Source organism: Plectropomus leopardus, chromosome 19 (assembly GCF_026936395.1).
Source record: "Plectropomus leopardus strain MGB_pleo_1.0 chromosome 19, ASM2693639v1, whole genome shotgun sequence".
In the NCBI taxonomy this organism is placed as follows: Eukaryota; Metazoa; Chordata; class Actinopteri; order Perciformes; family Serranidae; genus Plectropomus; species Plectropomus leopardus.
The window spans coordinates 17,824,708-17,848,356 of record NC_142194.1 but is presented as its reverse complement, the minus strand read 5'-3'; the positions used below and the strand labels follow the sequence as shown (position 1 = coordinate 17,848,356).

Genomic DNA, 23,649 nt, shown 5'->3' with positions numbered 1-23,649 from the left:
AAGCAGACACAGAATGTCTGTCATTGTGAGCAGATTCACTGAAGTCTCATATTCTTTCATTTTCCAAACTGAGCCAGAATAAATACATATATTCCAGATACTTCTGCAGAAAAGCCAAAAAGCATTAAAAATCACCAGAATGCAGAAAATTAGGCGTTTGACGCTCAAAATTCACCAGTGGATGACCCCCAAACCTCCTATTTCATATGTGTGTCCCCCAGTTTGGAAACTAAACCTACGCCCTTGCAAACACAACCTCATTCACTCTGTCCATAAAGAGGCATTAATTAACTCAGTTTGTAAGAAGTGCAAGATTTTATTTAGGGCGCTTGAGGTGATGTGCTGGGACTGCAGTGTGAGGGTATTTACACATACAGTAATAAGTCAGGGGGAAACATTTAATTATTCCAATAAAGAACATTTCAATGATAATTTTGTGACATAAATACACAGTTCTCAAATCTTGGCTGCTTCAACATTTGGAGACAACAAAGTGAGAATCAAGAGTGACAAAAATATAATATCATACAGAAGTGACAATGACAGCAGGGATGAGTTTACCAAAATTACACATTAATAACAATCACTGCGCCATACATCAGGTATCATTACATTATTTAGAGAGAGAATAATATTTATCTACAAAAGCTTTTCATTACAACCTAACTTTAACCAGCTTCACAGCCATTTTAGACACTAATGCCTTAGACTTTAAACACCATTAATACCCTAACCCATCTCAAACTGTAATCTAAAACCAACAACTCTTTCATTTTCAGCAGTCAACTAGACAAATGCATACTTTTCTCATAAATGATGATACATTCTTGTCATTTAATTTTAAACTGCTTCATTAATGTATCTCACTTTTACCCATCTTGCAGTAACCAAGTGCAGATATTTTAGGAATAAAACATTAGTTCCCCTCAAAGATGGTGTCAATGATCATATGATTTTACACAAATACTCCTGAATGATATAAATGAGCATTTTGCTGATCTGGTGCAACCAAGAGTCAATAATAACATCACAGCAGCACATTGTTAAAAGTTTAACCAGTTTATATCTTAGGGGTTAAATCTAGCTTAGGTAGCCTGACAGAAGGATTATCTGCATTGGTAAATGCCACAAAGGTCAACATGAATTGTCAGTTTGAAACATTTTGGTCTCTTGAATCAAAGACTCTCTTTATACTTTTTTTTTTTTAATATTTATTTTTTTTTACAATGAATAGACATCAGTTGTTACAGCTGAATTGTCCAATGTGAATGTTACTTTTGAGGAAATGGGGCTGACTTAGGAAAAACAAAATAATAAGAGCTATCTATTAGCAAAGACTATAGTAAGTTGAGTTCTCATGTTCATGTCTGCTTTGAGGTATTACATTTAAACATTCATTACATTAGCCTACAGAAACTAACTGGAAAATCAATGTTGTATCCAGTTTTCAGGCAAAAAGAAACCCTAAACTTAACCCCTAATGTTTGTGTCAGATGCAAAGAAATAAACACAAAGGGGTCATCAGAACATAAAATGTAGCCCACTACATATTATTAGTAATTTAAAATGGGCATTAGGCAGAATTTAGAAGAGATTTGCCCTCTTCTTCATGTCATTACGTTTCCACAGTGGAAGTACGTCAAACTCTTGAATCTCCATGCCAAAGACCTCAAAGAATGAATCCGGAGAAAGGTGACGCTGCAAAGGCAAAGCAGGACACACTAAAGAGAACCGCAAAAAAGCTGCAAAGTGTATCTGTTTGGTGCATTTCTTATTCTAAAAAAACAGTCATACAGTAGGTTTGACTGAGATAAAATGTCATCTTATTTTTAAGGAAAAGCAATTGTCAAGGAATTTACCAGCATCCTGTTTTAATTATGGTATGTGACGTATTTTACGCAAGATATCACATTCATTTAAAAAATGTAATATTTAAAACATTTTCTGAAAGCAGTCCGTTTAGCTGTGTAAAAATATATTACTGTACCTCAAGTCTTGTTCTGTCGACATCCTTGGGAAGTTTCGCTCGTCCTCTACTGGTGACTGCGAGCAGTTCATATGGGTAGACCTTCAGAAAACAAAGACTGGTTGAGAGTGCTTTATAATGCTACACCTAAATACAGTCTTGTGTATGCTACATCATGAGTTATGCTATGGAAGAAGATTAAGGCCACATGTGAAAACTGTGTTTGTGTTCTGAGTTTAAAGTCAGAATTTTGACTTTTTTTTTTTTACATGTGGCCCTAATCCTCTTCCGAGCTGCTGAGCTAAGAGATAGAGTAAGAACACAGCGTACCATCCATATATGCATCCTGTATAACCATCTCACAATTACCAGGCATAGTAGTCTATAGTACCATTGCTTCAGCCTTCAAGGAAAACAATATGATCCTGCTTTTATGAGCCTTTGTCAAAAGACTCACTATATCATCTCGCATTACAAAGGAAGGATGATAATGACATTGTCCTTGTCACATGCATGCTGTCATTTGTATCACAGTTATTCTTGCATGCAGTCTTTTAAAGGTGCTTTGCAATGAAAACCAACCAGATCCCCAGAATAAATGCTGGAATTATACATTTCTAGAAAACCAAGGATATGTTACACATGTACATTTCATATGTAGCAGATATGTTGAATTTTTATGTTTTGATTTTCATGTTGTGACGATGCTGTGGTTAATGTGGGTTTCAGGGTTCCCATACATGTTCATTGATGAAATTTCAAACTTTCATGGACCCATAATTAAATTCCAATTACCATTCACAATGTATAAAACAAACATTGTTTTATCTCAGACATATTTTACAATTTAAACTTAGGAGTGGGGCATAGCATAGGTGTAGAAACTTTGGGATTCATGATCTTACATGTTAAAACACGCTGTCATAGCAACAAAACTCCAGCTAACTGGCACACACATATCAGAGGTACATTATATCAAGAGCAACAGAATATAAATTGGCCATTATATTTAGCTTATCCACAGAAGAGGACTGCAACAATTAATTTTTTTACTTTTTCAAAACCCTTTTACTGACTCATGGACTTCCACAATCTTGTATTCCAGGCCTGAAAGTCATGGAATACAAGATTGTGACATTCAATGAATTTTCCAGGTTTTCCATGACCACATGAACCCTGGGGCTTAGGTTTAGGCACAAAAACTTATTGGTTAGATGAGGAAAACATCATATTTTGGCTTAAAATACCCAGTTTGGTTGTTACGAACACAGTTGGGAATGTCACAAACTCTCATTAAAGACAGAAACGTACAATAACAACATTTCATTCTGGCATCAGGGCTGTGAAAACTCTCCTCTAGTACACATGGATATAAAATAACAATACTTGCTTTTGGTTCCAATAAATTAGGCATAGACACTCCTCTGTCCATTCGTGCTAATGGATGTTGACCGTCATGGAGCTACAGAATGAAGCAAACACGTGCAATGGGAAAATGTCACGGCGGAATTAATCACTTGTTGAATAGTTTAATGCATACTTAATAAAACATGCTCATGCAGAAAGTGAGTTGAGGTCAGTTCTTTGAAAATGCATTAAACCAAACAGGGTGAGGATTCAAGATCACAAAAAGTTCTTTTCACATACCTTGTAGTCTGAAAGGCAGGAAAAAAGATAAAGAACAAGCAACACAAATTAATTTCCAAAGAATTAGGCATTGATGTAATACTGTAGTGATTAAAAATAATATATGTCTATCTACATACCTCTGAATCTTTCGCTGCTGTATTGGGAGAAGTCAGCTGAGCGTGGCTTAATAAAAAGAAAGAACAGGAAACATCATTTCTGTTGAAGTGCAGTAAGATGGACAAACCTTATTAAGTTTTTTTGAGAGTTTTTCTGGAGCTCCCTATAAAAAACAAAGCAATAAAAAGCATTTGACTATTCTGTAACACCAATGTATCATATTCTAAATGGGAAGTGAAATATAAACATGTGTTTTTGCACTAGATTCAGTCCAGTGAATCAAAGAGATGCCACTAAATCGCTTTACAAAATAATGCTGAAGAGAGGTATCAGTGATAATGCTCTTACCGGATGAAGGCCATTGCGACCATATCCAGGCAAAGAGGCTGTTTGGGATGAAGAGGTTTTTGGATCTGTGTGAAAGTGCAACAGCAGACAGATTAGCTCATCAGAGGTGACGTACAGTCAGACTTGGCTCTTTGCCCAAGTCAGATCAGGCTTTTCTTAGCCTTTTGCTAATTGTTCTCTAAAACTGACTTCTCAGTACTGCACTAATTTTATATTTACAACACAGTTGCATAAGTATAGTTCAGACAAGTGAATAGATAAATGTTCTAGAGATGTGCAACAATACAAACACAATATTTTAAAAGAACAGAACTAAAATAGCAATCAGAAGCTTTAAATGTAATATTTAGCTGCAGCATTAAAATTAACTTTTTGAAATGTTGTATAAAAGAAGGAAAGGTCATATTGTACCTTGCTGTTTATAAATTGGAGGCCTCCTGTACATGTTGAAGCCTTCATCTAGGACAGAAAAGATGCAGTGTTAGCAGATAATTTAATCCACAAAACTCACACAACAGAACCAAATTAATAAATAAATAATTAATAACATTAATTATTGTTTTTTAAATCACATATTTTTATATATTTATTTGGTTTGATCAACTTTCTCAGAAAGAAGACTGAGACCTCAATCAATGTAAAAGCATCTGCACATGCAATATACTTACTCAAAAAATCCCAGAAAGTCTGATTGCATGTACAATAATTGTAGTGACCTTTACATCACTTATCAAAAAAAAAAACCAACGACAAAAAAGGTGATGCCACAATGAGCGTACAGCACACCTACAATTACGCAAGTTTTCACTAGGTACACTATGCAGTCCCCCCATAGCGCTCCAGTGAGGTCGGGACTTTATAAAAAGATAGCGACCAGGTGCCAGATTGTGAGCAGCACAGAAGGCATCCAAGACACACAGCACCGAAAAAAAAAAAAAAAGTAAATACAGCAGGGTGAAACACCAAACGAGAGTGAATCTGGGGTGTACAAACAGTAATCGACACTCCTGCATAATATACCTTTAAATACAGTTTAATTTTATGTAATAGTGGAGTTTCAGAAATGATTATCAAAATCATTTTAAGAATTTAATGTCTCAAATCAACTGAACATAAACACTCTGACTCAACAAAATAAGGCAACGCTCACTATACAGAAATCAAGGCTGTGTGGATTGTAAGTGGGTTGTAAGTAATGGTCAGTTCCAGCTAAAAACACATGCCAGTGATTACTGGTCAAAGGTCAAAGCTTGTCATATTTCATACACACACACACACACACACACACACACACACACACACACACACACACACACACACACACACACACTTTATAAAACGATAAAAAATTTCACAGGTCTGCTATAAATAGGCACAGCTGCAGAGGATTGTGCGAGTGAAGTCTGGAACAAGCACAAGAATATTTACTTATTTAATCAATCAAACTATTTTTAAAAATACCTACTGTGACCTAGATTTACATAAAGGATTGTTTTTCCCAGAAGAATAAATTTGGGGGGGTTGGGTGAGGTGGCAGAACGACAGGAAAGGATGGTTACATTAAATATGTAAAATGGTTAAAGATAGCTGTGTCTGGGGAACTAACTGTAGTAAGATGTAATTTGATGTAAAGGGTCTGAGTGGGTGATTGACTCTGAACAATGACCTCTAGATGTCTCAGTGTTTCTCACAATAAAGTGATTTGCATCTCTGTGCCAACCTCTCCATAAATTCCAACTCCAACCCTTAAGCCACTTTGTTTTTAGTAATTCAGGCATTCAGATAGGAATTCTTATTTTACCATTGCACATACCACAGTCCCAGCAGCATAAAATGTTGCCTAAAAAGAGTAACTAACCCCCCAAACTTTTTCAGTTGAAAGGCAATATATACTAGCATTTAGTAGTGCTGTTGATTGATTGGTCCAACTCTTGACATTAGAGCACAGTATTAAAATTCTACATATAATGTTATAAATATGTACAGTGACTGCCCTCTAAAGGTTGAAACCTGGCTATTGCAATTCAGTTTTGCAATTGGCTGACCCTGGTAGCAGGATCAGGTACCAACTGACTTCTTGTGTTAGTGTAGGGGTGGCAGAAAGGCACTGTGGATCGAGAGGCTGCAGGATTGTGTGACTGGGTGTATCTTAGCCCCCCTCCCAGCCCTGCCCATTTTTGAGAATTCTTTCACATTTCAGGGAGGCACTCAAGCAAAAAGTAGGGGATTTAGTTACTCTTTAAATTAATGTGTTTGATGGGTAATAAAAAAGATAACAAAGGCAAGGTGATACCAGGAGGGGAGAAAGGATGCAGAAAAGCGAGGCAGAAGAGCAGGGGTCCTTACCTTTGGTTTGAGGGAGTAAGTGGTGATATAAAGGGGAAGTGGGGCGTGTGTCATTGTTACCAGAGAATAAAGAGGGAGAAAGCATCACTTCTGTTTGGTATTCCAGGAAAGAAGTGAAAGAAGGTGTTGTGGAGGCAGAAGAGATAAGGGAAGGTGGTAAAACAAAGAAATAGTGAGCAGAGGGATGCTAATATCTTTACAAAGGTGATAAGAAGAGTGAGATCATTTTACTTTTGTGCACTTTTCTCACCTGCTGGGCGGTGAAAGTGTTGTGGTGATCTGGACAGACTTGGAGTGTAGCTGTGACGATTGTACGTTGCATGAACTCCAAAATATCCATGGCTTGAAGATTTTGGTATGCTATTTCTTACTTCTAGACTCTCCTTGAAAGATGACACAAAACCAGTGTGAAATGCACAACCAATCACGAATAATCAGTGATAATAAGTGTTAAATAAGTATGTTTGCATGACTTTAATATTGGTCTGGCTTATAACACTGATATTTACCTCTGTGGTTTCAGATACGTTTCCTGGTGACTAAATTAGAATGACAGAAGAAGAAAAATAAATGTGTAAGAGAGAGAGAAACACAACATACACTGTTGATATTTTACATGAAAACCTTGTATCTCCACACTTGTGTAACATGAAAAAGAAAAGCTTTTCTAACTATGGAACACTATGCAACATGTAAAATGTGTTACAAAAGAAATACATGTAAAATGTTATCAGTTCCTTAATCCTGAAGCTGAATTTGAAAAATCCCCAAACTTGTTATAGATGTTTTCGTATTAAGACAGAAGTGAAAAGTAGGAAATGACATGGTTTATTACAAAGGTACTTTTAGCCAATTACTGTATGTGGCTGGGCATAGATCATTAATACGTGCTCAAAGACACTGTAAATAGCAACAAACTCCCTTTGTTGTTTTATCAATTGACTCCTGATTAAGTATGCAAACATTCCGCAGTTGTATTTTATCTGCCAAATTCTTAAAAATGCCAAATATAAGTAAAGAGAAGGATAAGTTGGAAGCCATTTTTCTGCCAATGTGATGACAAAAAAGATCTTGTGAGTCATTATAATGAGAAACTGTCTTGACAAAACGACTCAGTACCTCAAAACAATGACTTAGTATTTAAATTTTTTTTACATGGTATCCCGAAACAATTCCTTAGACTTAGAATCTCAAAATAATGACATGATTTCTCAAGAAAATGAATAAGTATATTGCAAAAATAATGCCTTAGTATTTCAAAATAATGACTTTGTATCTCATAACAATGACTACGTATTACAAAAATAATGTCTTAGTATCTAACAATAATGGCTTAGTATTGCAAAAAAAGACTTAGTACCTCAAAATAATGACTCATTATCTCCAAATAATTACTTTGTATCACAATAAAGGACTTACCATCTCAAATAATTCCTTACTTTCTCAAAACAATGACTCAGTATCATAAAATGACTCAATATCTCAAAACAGTGACTATAAGAAAGAAGAAAATACTGAAAAAATACTGCCTTAGTATGGCAAAATGGTATAGTATCTAAAAAATGACTTAGTCCCACAAAACATTGACATTGTATCTCACAAAATGACCCTATATTTAAAAATAATGAGGAACTTTCTCGAAATAATGACTTGAGATTGTTTCTCATTATTTTGAGATATGTCATCATTTTGATAAAGTTTCTCATTAATTTTGAGATACTAAGTCATTATTTCGAGAAAGTGTTTCATTATAATGATATACAGGATCTTTTTTTCTCATAACACTGGCAGAAATGGGCTTTCATAGAATCCTGTATATCTGCCTAAATCTTGACTTAGACTTGGTATTCAAAGTGTTTTGTTAATGTAGAAGCACTATTGTCCAAAAACACACATTTCACAATTTTTCACAGTAAATGTCTTTGCATTTTGCACAAAACAGACAAATTTTAGAACAACAAAATATCAGAACAACCAAACAAGACCTCACTTGGTTTGACTCATGAATCAAACCAAGAAAAAAACACCAAAACAATGAAACACAAACATGTCACCGCATAGAACTCAGAGCATTGAATGAGGTTACCTCTGCAGGGCTTTGCCTGTCCTGTCTCTTTCCTTTGTCCAAAGTAGAGGAGTTGTCGTTCACAGACTTATAAGATATCATATCAGGATGCTCTATGTCATATATAGCCTTGACTCTGGGAATGGCTGCTAAGTCTCGGTAATCAATGATCTCGTTATCTACTTTTGCCTGGGACCAGGACAGGGAGGATAGGGAAGGATGGAGGATGAGGAGGCACACAGAGGTTGGGAGATAGAGGGAGCAGACGGCATGAGTTACGTCAGGTGAAAGGTCAAAGGCTGCTTATTACATGACTTCAGGGAGGAATGAAACTTTAATCCTACAACACCACAATAGTCTGTCTTTGGCACATGGAGAGAGATTAGCATTATAATCTGCGGCCCGTTTCTGCTTCACTATATCAATTATTTCTCAGGCTTTCAAGTATAAAAAAGGTAAATAGTTTTTGGCTCATATGTTGAGGTGTTTTGTTGGGATTAAAGTTTATTTCTTTTACACAACAAACCAACAATCTATGAACAGTAATACACTGGATGGAGGACACCGAAAGCGCCAGGTTGTATTTATAATCAATCTCAATCTGAATTGCCAATGAATTCAAATTGATTGAGCAGATAAATCTAAATTCCTGTTTATCTTTTTCAATATGTGGTTGACTTGAAAATCTAAAGGCTCTTTATCATTCAACCACAATTGAAATCCCGTTTATCTCTGACAAGATAGAAACTAGTTCCGATCAGTCAAGGTTAAGTTAAAATATATATGCAGTATATATACATGTATGTTTACAGATTGATTTTAAGATTTTTTTCATGTTTTCCACATTGGCTATTTTAAGTTCTAAATTCTAAATGTTTGCCTTCATTTACAAAAAGAAACATCTTGCAAGAGAGACACTTTGTCCATGCGACTCCCCTGTATAAATAAAGGATAAATGAAATGTAAATCAAACCACGGTGAATCGTGCACCATGGAAGGTGGTGATGTTGTCACCAACTTACACAGATGGTCCGACCAGGACTCCCCGGCGTGCACGAGCCCGGCCTTGAACAGGAGCTTTCAGAGGATGATCTAGTGGCCTACAGGAGAAAAAAAAAACAGCTAGGTTAATCTGACATCACTTCCTGCTTCAGCTCAGGTGTTGGTAAACAGCCTCTGTTGTTTTCTCTCAATGCCTCGTCACTACACACACAACTTGGTCCTCACATCTGGTCTAGTTTCCCTGTCATTCGTGGGTAAAAGCAAGCATTAAAATGTAGCAGTGTGCAGTGTGGGACGGGCATCATGCAGTTTATGTGCACTTTTCCACATTGTAATAGGCTTTATTTTGACCAAATAATGATATCAGCCAGACTGTTGTTTTGCATAGTACTAGGTGTATATTACTGTTTGTGAAGGTACTAGTGCATGACAAGAAATAACACAGCGAAGCATGCATCAAAGTCAACAGTGAAATTTTTTATTTGCTACAGTTAACTTGTTTTTAAAGTGTTATATGCAGGGGCGGAGCCAGACATTGTAAACATTGGGGGCTAAGCCAAAACCTAGGCAGGTCAAGGGGCATCCTCCCCCAGGTAAATTTTTTTCCCCTCTATTTACAGCAGCTATATGCACTATTTTTCAAACCATCTGAGATGATAGAATGCCTAAAAATCAGTACATCATTGGAGAAAACATGATAGTTGGAAAGGAAAAAATAATCCTGGAGAGTCTATATCATATAGTACTAATTTTAATATTACGTTGATAATATATGATATGATATGTTATTATATTATATTATATTTAGTCATCATTCTGAAACCATATCACAACAAATGTTGAATATGACTAATTTTCACCCTGTTAACTAAAAGAGGCAGAACTTGTCTAATGCTGCTGATTTAGGTTTTTTTGTTTTGTTTTTTTTAGTTACATTCCATAGTTAGGGTATTGCCATAAGAAGCATTACTAATCTTGAACCCTTTTTGTGTGATATTTCACAGGAGTAGAGTTCACAATATTAATGTTGAGTCAACAAATTTCACAATAATCTGTGCCGCTCTTATTGCAAATCAAGGATCCGGTACCAACAATACTAAGTAAATGTTCAATACTCTGAATAAAATATTAGGCTGACAAAAAACAGCATATTACAATCACCAACATGGGCATATATATTTTTATAAGAATTACACAAAGTTGAAGGTATTTTCAAAACCTAAAAGATTCAGGGCTTTTGTAAAAAAACATTTGGGGGTGGAGCTCTATTAGCCACCCCCCTAGTCCGCCCCTGCTATTTCTATTAAATGTAACAATTACATATACTGTATACTGTGCAGGTGCTCCTCGAATTAAAATGTCCTCTTAATAATATTTAGATGCAAGAATATCAAACTAAAACAAGGAATCTTGTCTTAAAAGTGTCTTCTTTTCGCTTACGTGAATTAGCATATAAGATCTACTTGGCCAGCCTGGTGAGAAAAGTGCTGCATGTGAAATAAGCAGAGTGCAGTTAATCTCAAGACATGAGATTACAGCCTGCTCACTCTAGAAAACCATCAGTACAAGTGGCGAGCCCGCTCACGGTATTAACCTTCAGTTCATGTTGAGGGAAAAAGTAAGCAAGAGAAGGTGTTTTTGGTCTGCCGACCTGGGAAGCAAGAGATAGTGTAAGGATAGCGCATATTAAACTCGCATCCTCCTAGAAACAGCATAGAAGAGCTGGATATGTACAGGTATTATAAGAAGTTATGTGAATACATTACGTCATGTCATGTCTTGGGTTGCATATTGCCTATAAGAAACATTAAATGACATGTCACTCATAGAAACAAAGTTGAGTGCTAAGTTAAAGAGGTCTTACCATGTAAGTATCCTCAGTTCTGCTGTCTCTGCAGTCCGGATGCCAAACTGTTGATCCTGCAATGGCAAAATGACCACATGTCAAAAGAAATACACAGTTTAGCAGTGAACAGAAAACAGCTGACACACTGAACATTTAGATTCCATTAAACAAACACATGCAATATTCTCACCATAAATGCATGTACATCCACATAAAAGTACTTTCTCACACTGACCTTGCAGATACATTTCTTCACCTTCTGTGAACATTTTGTTACATCGGCTACATCTTGCGCAGCTGGGGTGATAATGTTTCTCCCCTGCCTATAGCAGATGATGAGAAAGGAAAGAGCATAGAGTTAGACAAATTACAGAGAAAAAGAAGTAACACATATTACTCAAACTCTTAACCTTTTTGGATTTGGAGACCTGCTTCAAAAGATCTCCTGAAACTATTTAATGCATTTAATTATCAGCTCAGTGTTTTTGCTGCTATCATCACAAATGTGTCAGAGCCAGCAACCATCAAGTCATATTAGTCACAATAGGTATTACACAATGTATGAAGTTACAAGCAATGTCAAAACAGATGCAATCAAGAGCTTACTCTTCACTGACAGTACAGATTTCTCACCTCTAAGACTTTTCCAGTAATAAACTTCTGACATGCTTCACATTGTACCCCAAATTGAATCTGGTAGTCCCTCTCACAATACGGAACACCATCCCTGAAAGATAAAACACTTGATTAAAAAACACATTTTTCTGTGTTTTTTCAGTTGTAACTGTGATAGGTGCTAACATCATTTCTTTATTGTTAGGAAATAGACACAGAAATAATTTAGAGTGAGAGATTTGTGTTTACTTGCTGATGTATTCTCCGCTCAGCACTTTTCTGCAGGCTTTACACTTGAAGCAGCCGAGGTGCCACTGGCCACCCAGCGCTAATAGAGCCTGGCCATTCTTGATGTCTCTGCCACAGCCAGAGCAGTCTGAGAACACACACACACACACACACACACACACACACACACACACACACACACACACACACACACACACACATATATATATATATATGCATTTTTTCTGTTCTTCTTAATTATTTTTGGATTACTTAATAGGCCTACAGGGCACAGGCCGCAGGGGCCCCCCTGACCTCTGTGTACAAAGACACTCAAAATAACCACAAAGAAACATAACACGACTAGCACAAGGACACACAAAGAAATGCAAAACAGCTGTAAAGAGGCACAAAGAGACAACAACCACCAAGAGGCTCTAAAAAGAAACTCAAAATAACTACAAAAAGACTAAAAATATCTACAAAGAGATTAAAAATGACCACAAGGGCAAAACAACCACAATAAGACAGAAAATGACTATAAAGAGATACAAAATCACTATGAAAAGGGTCGAAACAACCACAAAGACACAAAATGAATACAGACATGCAAAATTCAAAAAACTTTGAGAGGGGCAAAATGACCCCAATGAGATGCAAAATGCCTATGTGTGTCTTGCTCCTATGTAGAAGAGGTGGTTGGTCCTTTTGCACGTTGGAATCATTGTCTTATAATCCGCCCATGGAATATACATGTATAAACTGAACTATTCGAGTGGCTGTTTACTGTAGATTTTTTTAAAAAAGCATCTTTCCATACAGTTCCAAAAGGACATATTTTAACCCAGAGGCTTCATGGGTCTGGATCCTCTACTAATCTTTATTCTATCTATAGTTGTACGTTAGATAAGGTCAAGTTGAGATGTAGAGTTGAGTTCTATCATATCTAAGTCCGCACTGAGTCATTGACCTGGGAGGATCCAGTAGGATGATCAGATTTTTAAGGTAATGTCAGCTCAGTGTTGTGGCCACAGCTGGCTGATGTTCACTGCGTAATCCCCTGTCTGATTATGTCTGCATGGGATCAAAGTCTTGGATCTATTTTAAAGCCTTGTTAATAAATATTTTTGATGTCAACAGTGGATCAAATGTCCTGGCTTCCTTAGAGAGTAAATCATGCAGGAGTGCACTTACTACTGGAACACTGGATGTCGTTAGGAGTAGGAGACACGGGTCGGATACAGCGCTGACACAGACAATCCCTTCCACTGAAGGTGACACAATCCCCGGCAGGAAAAGGCTGTCTGAGAAACACAGACAGAGACAGATGTACATCGCACAATTCTTATGTGAGAGTTAATATGCCTCCAAAATCCAAACTTTTTTTTTTCACAATTACTTGCAATTGGTGCACACAAAGCAGGCTGGGTGGTAGGTCTTCCCCAAGACTGTGACCACCTCTCCCTCTACAAATTCCCCGCAGTTGTTGCAGAGCGTGCCGTGAAGCCTTTGGAAGTCCAGCGGGCAGAGGTAGTCTCCGTTCTTCATGAAGAAACCACTCTGAGCCAGGTCACAGCCGCACACTGCACACAGACCCAAAGTCACACAGGGAGAGACAGATGACAACAGAGACACTGAGGCTGCAACAATCAATTTTATTTTTTTTAAAATGATCTTTGGGTCAGTGGGAATCTTTGGGTGATAATGTAAAAGGTGTCATTTGTAGTGATCATCTGGCCTCAGTAGGTCATCCAAATGACTTGAGCTCAACATTCTGTTTCACTCTTTGCATCAGTCTGGACACACAGCCGCCTTAAACAGTTTCCAGAAATTACAAACCTGTCAGGGACAATCTTGGCAAATAAGGGATTCCGTACCATAGTTGACAACGTAAGCAACCATTCATGGACTGTGCCATAGTAAATTACATGAAATGTAGGCAGAACGGTAATGGTGGCTTCTGAAGCAACAAGTGCTTACTCTAACGTTAGCAGAGTAAACAAAGGAATAAGTGAAGTTATTGCAGAAATAGAGTCAATAACAACAGTTAAACAACAACAGAGGATGCACTCCAGGAGTTTCACAGAGGAAAAGAAGTTTTCAATATTTTTCCGACTGGATTTGGCAAAACCTCGGCACAAATCCAATGTTCACCATTGTTTTTCCACAGATTGCGCTAATGGAGGACCATGTACGAGAGGCTGCAAAGCTGGGGATCACGGTCGTGCAGATTGGCATTCACAATGACATACAACAGGAAGGCTGCCAGCTGGTATTCAGCAGTCCAGAGGCAGCTTGTTGCTGAATGAAAAATGGAAATTGGAAAATGGAAAAATAAAAATTATAACTTTTTAAGCACTTTTTCCAGGCCCTTTCCTTGTTGGGTCATTTCTTTATTCGTTGCTCATTGCCTTCCTCCAGTGTTTTTGATAGAAATCAAACTAATTTACTCAGGTTTCAAAGGGTTAATGCAGCTTTAAAGAAACAAACTCATGACAATTTAGTTAACTTGTTCACTTAAACTCTTCCTTTTTGCACTAAATTCTTTTTGCAAAACAAATTATCACACTGCTCTCATCTCTTTGTTACCTTAAATTTTTATTGAGTAACATTTTGACTCTGTAGCGGCCGGATCTCATTCCAAAATTTTATCTTTTTGAGTTTTTTCTTTATTTATGATGTATATTTGATACACCTGCTCTGTTTTTTTTTTCACTTGTTTTGTATTTTGGGTCAGTAACTTAAGTTTACATTTTTAATTATCGCCTTTTACAGGCTGTTGTCATTCTAGTAAGTTAACACCAACTACGTCACATAGTCCATCAAAGAGATGAGATAAATGCTATTCGGGCTGTGTGACCTCGTGATTCTGCCAGGCTTTCTGAAGTGTTTATGTGCTTGACAGGTTACTGACAGGGAGGTAGTGTTTTCTACCAGCTTGTTCAGGGTCATCTGATACCATGCAACCCGCTTCCGACACTGTCCCTCTGAACCTGCCACCACAGAACGCAGAGAGATGCCAAGGACAGATTTATGCGTCTCTATTCCTGTCCCACTGAGACTACCTAACAATATACATTAGTTTACTAAAAAAAACCCAACTATTTAAGTATGAATAAAACCTACAAACATGTGCCTGCATTCCTCTGATCCCAGATATTGTTTAATAAAAATTATTCAACAAATGATTCATAATGCATAAAGTGGGAATTCCTCTTAATTATAGGCTGATAACACATAATTATTACGTGACAATCATTATTCCCTCTCTTTCTGTACCATACAATTTAATGTAGGCCTACTTTAATCAAACTTTATGCATCACTGAAACAAAAACAGCTTATTTCAATTCACATTCATTCAAAATGAAACACTTTGAGGTAAATTCTGATTCAGTTAAGCCCACAGATCCCCAGGTCTTCCCACTGTTAAAATACTGCAGGCATCTCTGCTCTGAAAGTCTCTTTGTGTCCTCTGCGCTGTAAACACCGTCACAATGCGATGAAAGGGCAACAACACGAGAAGCTTGTCGGTTTCAATTAGTGTGGACAATGGCCTGCTGAGGAAATATGTTTTCCACGAAACAAAGTAACTGCGCTGAATGACTGTCTGACAGGTTCTCACAACAGTCCATTGTAGACGCAGAATATTGTGTAATAAATTGAATTTGTGGCACCAGCAGGCTGACTAATGATTCACCAGCAAGTTCTGCTCAATTTAAACTAACATTAGTGGGAAAAGATGTTGTAATGCAACCTAAAATGTCATATGTTACTTGTGTTACCGCTTCCTTGTAAAATTGTTTATATGTGTTTTAATTTAACTGGATTAACAATATTTCAGCATCAATTCCAAATTAAAAATCAAACAGTACACAAGTTCAAATCAACAGTGCCACTCGTCTTTTAAGTTTGTTTTTTAATGTATCTTTTAACTCATCTTTTAATTTTATTTATTTATTTACATTTTTCTCTTTGTCTTTTATTTTAGCCACTAATTTATCTTTTTACTTCTTTTTCTGAATTCCACCCTTCTGTCTTGTTTGTCAAAGCACTTTGTAAACTGTGTTTTTAAAGGTGATACATAAATAAAATTTCATTTTTTTATTAGTACTAGACAAATCCATTAAGGAAATCTTAAAGACATCCATATTAAAGAGCAGCCTTATATTTGTGAAGTGATTTGGAGCAAAAGTCAGGAATTCCTTCAAAGTGTTTTTTAAGGCAGCCATCAAATCTTCTCCACCTCACATGAGGAATTTTGTTCATTGGATTCTCAAATCTCCCAAATGTCCAAATTAAGACTCAAAAAGGGGGCTCTCCATTGAGCTTATAAATCTATTCTGACTGAGATGGAATATGATAGTCCAGAAGTTGTAATATTGATGGTAATCACCTTTGCAGGTAAAGCACTTTATGTGGAAGTGGCTGGTCTGGACTCGCAGCACCTCTCCCTTGCACGGCTCCCCACACCTCAAGCACTGGATGACCATCTTCCCCCCCGGAGGACACGGGTGGCAGCCACCCTGAGCGTGTAGCACTGCAGGAGAGGGAGGAATAAATCAATCAGTTAAGTCTTGACAAATTCTTTATAATTGTTTTCCTTGCAGCATGTCATCTAAAATGTAATTTTACACTGCCTGAAAAAGCCTGGTCTTGGTCTTGGTCTTTAAACTACTGTCTTTTTGCCTCCTCCTAAAAAAAATCCTGCTACTCTCAGTTTATTAGGCTTGAATGAAGCATCAGTCATATGTAACCCTATGTAATTGTAAATGTGCAAAGACAAGAATCCCTATGCACCCAATTCACCAAGTCAAATTTGAAAATAGTGCTCCTCTAAAACCACTAAAATAATATTTATTTAAATGGACTCTGGTTGTTTTGGCGATATCAATTTCTGAGTTGTTTCTAGTTAACAAAAAGTAGCATGTTCTTAAACAAAAAGGTTGACCTCTGTAGAGAAAAACAATCTGAGCCTGTCAGCGGCAAAAACAAGCAGATTTTATTGGACATATAGCCAACTAACGGAGCACAATTGTGACTACATAGCAGCTGGATTCGCTGCTGCCGGCTGCAGTGCTCTCAGTAACAGATCGGTTTCAAAATTTGTTGTTTCCATTAGTCACTTAGACACAAAACATGGAAAAGTAGGATCCAGGTTGAAAAATACCGGTGTTGCCCTTTAAATGTGTTAACATGCTGGCATTTGTTTTAATTTTACATATTTAATTTGCATTGTTGGAAGGAAGATTTTCATTGGCAAGAACTGCTTCTGTAATTGTGCATTTGATAAATAAATAACTTGAAACTTTGTTAATAAGGAAAAAAACACAAAGTAAGCAAGGCTAATGCTATTAGTTATGCATGTATTTGGTCTTAAAGTACACTTTTTCAAATACTTCCAGCAGGTTTTATACTTTTCTGCTTCAGTGGTTCATTACGGTACAACAGTCTCTCAGAATTGTCCTGTTGGTGCTTACATAACTGAACGTAATGCACAGACATGCTTTGCTTTGGCACAAAAACACACACACACAGACGAGCTCACGAAGAAGCCATTATTTCTCACATTAGATCTCACGACAATAACAGAGAGAATATTCGACAAGAGTGTTGCCGCTTGGATACCAAACGTAGTCTCATAATATAACAAGACCCTCAATACTTCTGCTTCTGTCTCTTTAATGGTTATAAGGCAGCAGAAGCAGTGGATGCCTGTACAATCTAATCACAGCCTACTTGAGAGGTCTTGAATGTGATTAGTAGAGGAGAGAGAGGAAAGAATGTGGCACATTGAGAGTGCTGTGTCTCCTTGTGTGTGGAAACCTAGCATACAAAATAGATAGACACATGAGCTTCATCTTTCTTTATCTAGTTTGGCAGAAAAGTCAAACAAATTCTCTTATGAACAAGATAACAAGCTAGATATGTTCATCGCAGCTGCGCTATGATGCATGAGTTGCGTCGAAACTTATTTGACCCAAACAGAGAGATTTCCTCACACAGTTGGAAAAATATTCAAAACTGTTGCAAACTCAGCCTCGTGAATACCAAGAAAACTGAGTCAGGCACCATCGGTATGTGGCCCAAGTCTGCCCCCACAACAAGAGAGATTTGTCACCATGGTAACATGCATGTAGAAACAAACTAGATTACATGAGCATGCTTCCCAAAAGTTAATGTAAAGCTCACTGTAACTGATTGTACAGTTGTGATGACAAATCAGTGCCCTCGGTGCTGTGCTGATTATTAACTTCAACTATTGGCTGGCTGCTATAATGCCGACAGTGATTAGATTAAGACGAGTGATCCATAACATCCTGCATCTATCTACCGGAGTCTAATAAGTTAGAAATAAATGCATACACATGCAAATATCTACAAACTTAAGCTTTAGAGCAAGATTATGAGACAACAAATAATTTATAGAAACGTTTTCATGACGGCACAAGAAAAAAGAAAAACTTTGATTACAGTCATCTGTTGAAAAAATTGTTTGTAAAAAATGCTGAGATTATTCATGCCAATAGAAGTAATAAAAAGGACATTGTGTGACAGTAATTAAATGAAATCTGATCAATTATTTCTGCCAAACTTGACAAATCCTAGTGGGAATGTAACCTGTTTTTTTAGCCATGGCACTCAGACAATCACTGAAAACTCCAAGCCAAACTGGCCTTTGTCCTGGAAAGCCTCAGATATTTGTGAATGACAGAGCTGTGGTGCCAGCATCACACAGTAACTCTTTGGATTATTTTATTAGAAAAGTTTGAAAGTTTTGTTTTGTTGCAACTTGACTCATAGAGAAGAAAAGCCCATATACTACATTGTCTTGGTTATATACAGCTGTGTGTGGTATTATCCTGTATATAGGCTTATGTATACTATTTGTATGCTTTCATTTTTATGTGTAGAGCTCTCACATGGAAATATTTCAACAGTTCGTCATGTCTTTCGCTCTTTCTTGATCTCTCCCAGAATGTGAAGCTGAGCTGGTGTCAAGTATTAGCAAACGGTAGATTTAGAAAGACAGCAAATGGAGAGAAACCTGAGACAGACAGCTAATCACACAACAACCCACTGTCTCCAGCTATGAAAATCTGCATCTGTGTGTATCCGTGTGTGTGTGTGTGTGTGTACATGTGTAAGAAGTGAGGGAGTATCTATTTTAAGTCCTCAGAATTTCTCATGTAGATGTTTAAATATAACTCGTTCTAATTGTATACGAGGTACAATGTAATAAAATGCAAACTATGCTTTATATACTGTAGGAGCCACTTAAGCATAGGACTATAATTTTTGCCATAATACAATGAGGTCATACAATTACGTTTTATATGGACTACAAGCTTTATTTGATCATGCTACTGTATGTGTGTTGATAACTGTAAAAATAAACTATTTGTGAATAGTTGAATTTGAGAGGACAAGTTGAATCATTAGAAAATTACCTTAACTTATCTTCTCAAATTCAACCAAGCTGAAATTTTAGGGGCACCCTGGATACTAACTTTTTTAAGTTAAAACAAGTTGATTTATTGTTGTTATTATTATTATTATTATTATTATTATTATTATTATTATTATTAATCATCTTTTGTGCTTTCAACAGTCTTGAATGCTTTTTGGGCACAAAGATTTTTTTTAGTGAAATATCATAATGTCATTGTATCAGAATATCGCTGATATTGCCAGGATATTTTTCCTATGCAAAAAAAAAAAAAAAAGATCCTGCACAGTTTCACAAATCCCATTTAGAAAGCACTTGACTTGATTTAGATATTTTGGAATAGCACCTGGAACTAAGGCATGTGTACATGCTTTGATTCAAAATTACTGCTTAAAAAATGCTTAGTTACTTGGATACAACAACACCAGCAGTTTCTTGAGGACAGTAAACAGTATGAGGAGGTTTTTTATCTCAACAGTCACTAGTTCAGTGAAATGAGTATTTTTCCAAAACTTTACCCTGACTAACATTGAGTTCCCTGTTGATACAAAATGGAATAATCAGAGTGAAAACACTGCTTAATTCAGAATTCTTAAAATCACATCTTAACTGACTATGATGCTCTACAGCTAGCTGTAACAGCTGCACTTTTCCCCACTTGGCAACCACAGTTGACAAAAATGTCAAATTAAGTTCTGTGTTTGGGAAATGTCTGACAATCAAAACAGATTAAAAGGTATAAGAAGTATAGCATAAAATTATGTAATATGTTTTCAGAATGCACATATCCCGGAGCTTTCATATAGCAAAATATCACCAAAGCCATTAGAATACATACAACATGAATTTTTAACAAGATCTGTGATAACACTGTGCATTTTAATACAATGTATTAATACTTGGTGTAGGATTTAAGAATCCAGGACAAAATCATAAGCAATATTATTTGACCTATCAAATCAAATGCCACCTCACTTAGAAAGCCAAAAAGAGCAAGCACAGCTGACAATTTGAAAAATACAAATAAAGCAATAAAGTTAGCATAACTATATGTCACAGTGATATGGTTCATTTTTTTGAACAAAAATATAAAGAGGCTTTCTGATTTAACCAAAACAATACACTCGATAATAAGTTGCAGAATAAACCATGATGAGTACGTAAAGACAAACATAAAGTCAAGCAGACACACGTCATTTCTTTCTTATCCTATAATACACACATTCTCACACACACACACACACACACACATACACACACATACATATGCTTAAAAATGTCTACCTTTCTCTTTCATGTTTGTGCTGGTCTGTAGCGCGCTCACTGCAGCAGATCAGAATGAGGAGAGGGACTAAGTGGACTGCTGGTCCAAGGGAAGGGGGTGGTCCAAAACACAGAGGGCAGGAGGGTGTGTGTGTGTGTGTGTGTGTGTGTGTGTGTGTGTGTGTGTGTGTGTGTGTGTGTGTGTGTGTGTGTGTGTGTGTGTGTGTGTTCTCAAAGAGCACAGTAGTACGAGTGGCATTAAGTACATTTTGTGACCCCCAACCAGCAAGAGAATATTTGAATCCTAGACATTAAAAGCTGACATAGTTGTGTATTATTTTGAAGTAATATAGGGTTTTGTTTTTTTACATAAACCACAGTCATTGTCAAGCTTCATTAGTTTTTAACCTTTTAACATATGATGATGACATTCACCTATATGATGCTTTTTTTTTTTTTTTAAATAATAGCAAATAGCAAAATGAAAATATGATTTGTCTCCTAATGCAGTTGATCTCAGTCTTTTTCATGTCTGGGAGTGCTAAATTGATACACAATTAATCACAAATCCCCCATTTGATAAGATTTCTCTTCAAGGGCCATCATCTGAAAAAATGTGGCTGTTGAATATAAATAAGGTCAGAATTCTAAAGTTGTCGATCACAGTTGAGGAGATAACCGTGAAGGAAGTGAAACCTATGATCAGAGTAGTCACTCTTAGTACTCTTATTGATCTCACTTCTATAGTGAATTAAATAGTGGACAAAATTTAAGTCTATCAAGGACGGCTGGTTGAGAACCACAATCCTACGGCACACACGCTTCTTCAGTCTGCATAGTCTAAAGTTATTTAACCTTATAAAAAAAGTACAATATTGATAAGACTGACTAAAAGATTGTGTAGAGGTCAAATGATCTTTTTAGTCTGGCTTTTAATTTGGAGTAATTTTACAGTCTTAATTTTAAGTTTTAATCATTGTTTTTTACATTATTTTATCCCTGTTGTTTATTTAATTTTATACTATATACTTCTATTTTTGTAATTTATTTTTTTCTGTTTTTTTATTGTTGAAATTTTCTTGAATTACAAACTTTATGTATAATTGTTAAGGTTATTTTTTTTAAATGTGTCTGTGCTGTTTTAATTTCGCTGTGTGAAGCACATTTAGGCTGCACATTTGTAAAAGAGAAGTGCTATATGAATAAAGTTGAGTTGAGACAATGTCAAAGGGTCAGCAACAATCATGGATTACTCACATGCCTGTATTTCAGTCTGACTGAATAAAATCCCTTCATATTTACTGAAATAAAGAACTGTGGTGATGAAAATCAAAGCCACTTGACTGGCAGACATAAACGCACACGTGTGCAACACTGTGGTTTGTCTAATAGCTTGATTTCTACTTTTTGAACAAAAATAAAGCTGACAGAATATGTGAAATCCCATCATTATTTAGAATTTCCCTGTTAAAAATCAATGTCATATGATGCATCCACGAAACATTTTGCGACCAAATTATACATTGTAATAACAACTTATCACCCATGGCAACCGCATAAGGAAGTAAACTGGTAATTACCTGACATCTCTGCAGGTATGCCGTCCAGCTTCTCACACAGGATGTACTCGTTGGGGTTGATGAAAGGCAGCTGCTCCATCATTGACTGTTTGGGAATAAGGTAGAGGACCTCTGCAACTTCCCCATCTTCAATAATTGACATGCGTCTCACAGAGTTCTTCCTCTTCACCCGGTCCAGAACAACCATTTCATTGCTGTGGCTGGAGCCGCAGATCCTGCCCAGGTTGCTGAGGTTGAGGAGGCCTGACATGCTCGTGCCGTCGAGGCTCTCGGCGGTGCAGCCCAGGCTGCAGATCGACTCCAAGTGAGAAACCATAAAGCAAATCTCACGATTTTATAAAGTCCTCTGTTGAATGTCACGTATTACGTTGCTCTCTAAGCATGTTACTGACTCAGCGAGTGTGTGTGCATGTGCATGTGTGTGTGTGTGTGTGTTGTCCATCAGGCAGTTGGTCCAAGACTAACTCCTACCACACACTCCCTAAGAAGATTAAGGAAGGTATATTTTTAGGGTTTATCTTCAGGGTAAACAGAGGATCTGAGTTCAAGGAAGTCTCTCTATCAGGTAACCTCCTTCCCTCCATTCCACTGACTTTTGACTTGTCATCACATGATGCATCCTTAGTGATGGGCCACTCTTTTAGGAAGGCTGCTAAAAACAATTATAAAGTAGCAAAACCAACAGAATAAAAAGGGAAAAATTGTGGGACTATATTAATCTATATATCTGTATTTTCTCATTGTAGTATTTATAGACGCTCTGAGTTTCACTTGCTGTATGAACGGCGCTATACAGATAATATTATTATTATTATTGTAATTCTTATTCTTATTCTTAACGCTGAATATGATCTAGACTGTTATTTTATGTATATTTCAGATTCTAAATGTGCTGGTACTGTCAACCTAATTATTTGAATTACTTAAGAAATCCTTTGTTTTGTTTTGAATGCATTTACTTTCTGTATTTCTTTAACTGTCTGATTTTTATTTGCCTAATGTTTTAATCCTTGTTCAACCATATAAAGCGCACAGAAACTATAAGTGCTTTATAAATAAAGTTGATTTTTATGATGATTATTATTATATACTATACATTATAAATAGTTCAATGTTGAAGTTTTAATCCATATTATTATTATTATTATTATTATTATTATTACAACATGTAATTTGTCTTTTTTATTTAATCTAC

At 36.5% G+C, this 23,649-nt stretch overlaps 1 protein-coding gene across 4 annotated transcripts; it reads right to left on the bottom strand.

Annotated features, from left to right (window-relative positions):
• Positions 1–296: 296 nt before the first annotated feature.
• On the bottom strand, positions 297–22,876 carry LOC121959109 (actin-binding LIM protein 1-like). 4 transcript variants are annotated; one of them, XM_088070095.1, is made up of 21 exons: positions 22,455–22,872; positions 16,558–16,701; positions 13,562–13,745; positions 13,357–13,466; positions 12,184–12,310; positions 11,953–12,046; positions 11,555–11,642; positions 11,338–11,393; positions 11,068–11,124; positions 9,494–9,571; positions 8,493–8,660; positions 6,916–6,945; positions 6,657–6,789; positions 6,407–6,496; positions 4,472–4,519; positions 4,061–4,125; positions 3,733–3,778; positions 3,614–3,621; positions 3,357–3,428; positions 1,988–2,068; positions 297–1,698 (listed from the first exon to the last, which is right to left on the bottom strand). In XM_088070095.1, the coding sequence occupies exons 1-21, from the start codon at positions 22,768–22,770 to the stop codon at positions 1,585–1,587; spliced, it is 2,109 nt and encodes a 702-aa protein (XP_087926221.1). In that variant the 5' UTR covers positions 22,771–22,872; the 3' UTR covers positions 297–1,584. The 4 variants fall into 4 exon arrangements, with proteins under 4 accessions (XP_087926221.1, XP_087926220.1, XP_087926218.1 ...); XM_088070094.1 differs by lacking the exons at positions 297–1,698; positions 1,988–2,068; positions 8,493–8,660 and having other exon boundaries at positions 3,396–3,621; positions 22,455–22,876; XM_088070092.1 differs by lacking the exons at positions 297–1,698; positions 1,988–2,068; positions 11,068–11,124 and having other exon boundaries at positions 3,399–3,621; positions 22,455–22,873.
• Between the last annotated feature and the right edge of the window lie 773 nt (positions 22,877–23,649).

What these genes read in the sequence shown, in the direction of transcription:
- LOC121959109 (XM_088070095.1), bottom strand. Translation starts at nt 22,770, where the DNA reads ATGGTTTCTCACTTGGAGTCGATCTGCAGCCTGGGCTGCACCGCCGAG. An exon ending in TTTGTGTGCACCAATTGCAA is followed by an intron (nt 13,467 to 13,561) that starts GTAATTGTGAAA and finishes TGTGTTTCTCAG; the next exon opens with ACAGCCTTTTCCTGCCGGGG. An exon ending in TCCCTCAACATGAACTGAAG is followed by an intron (nt 9,572 to 11,067) that starts GTTAATACCGTG and finishes TTTCTCCTGTAG; the next exon opens with GCCACTAGATCATCCTCTGA.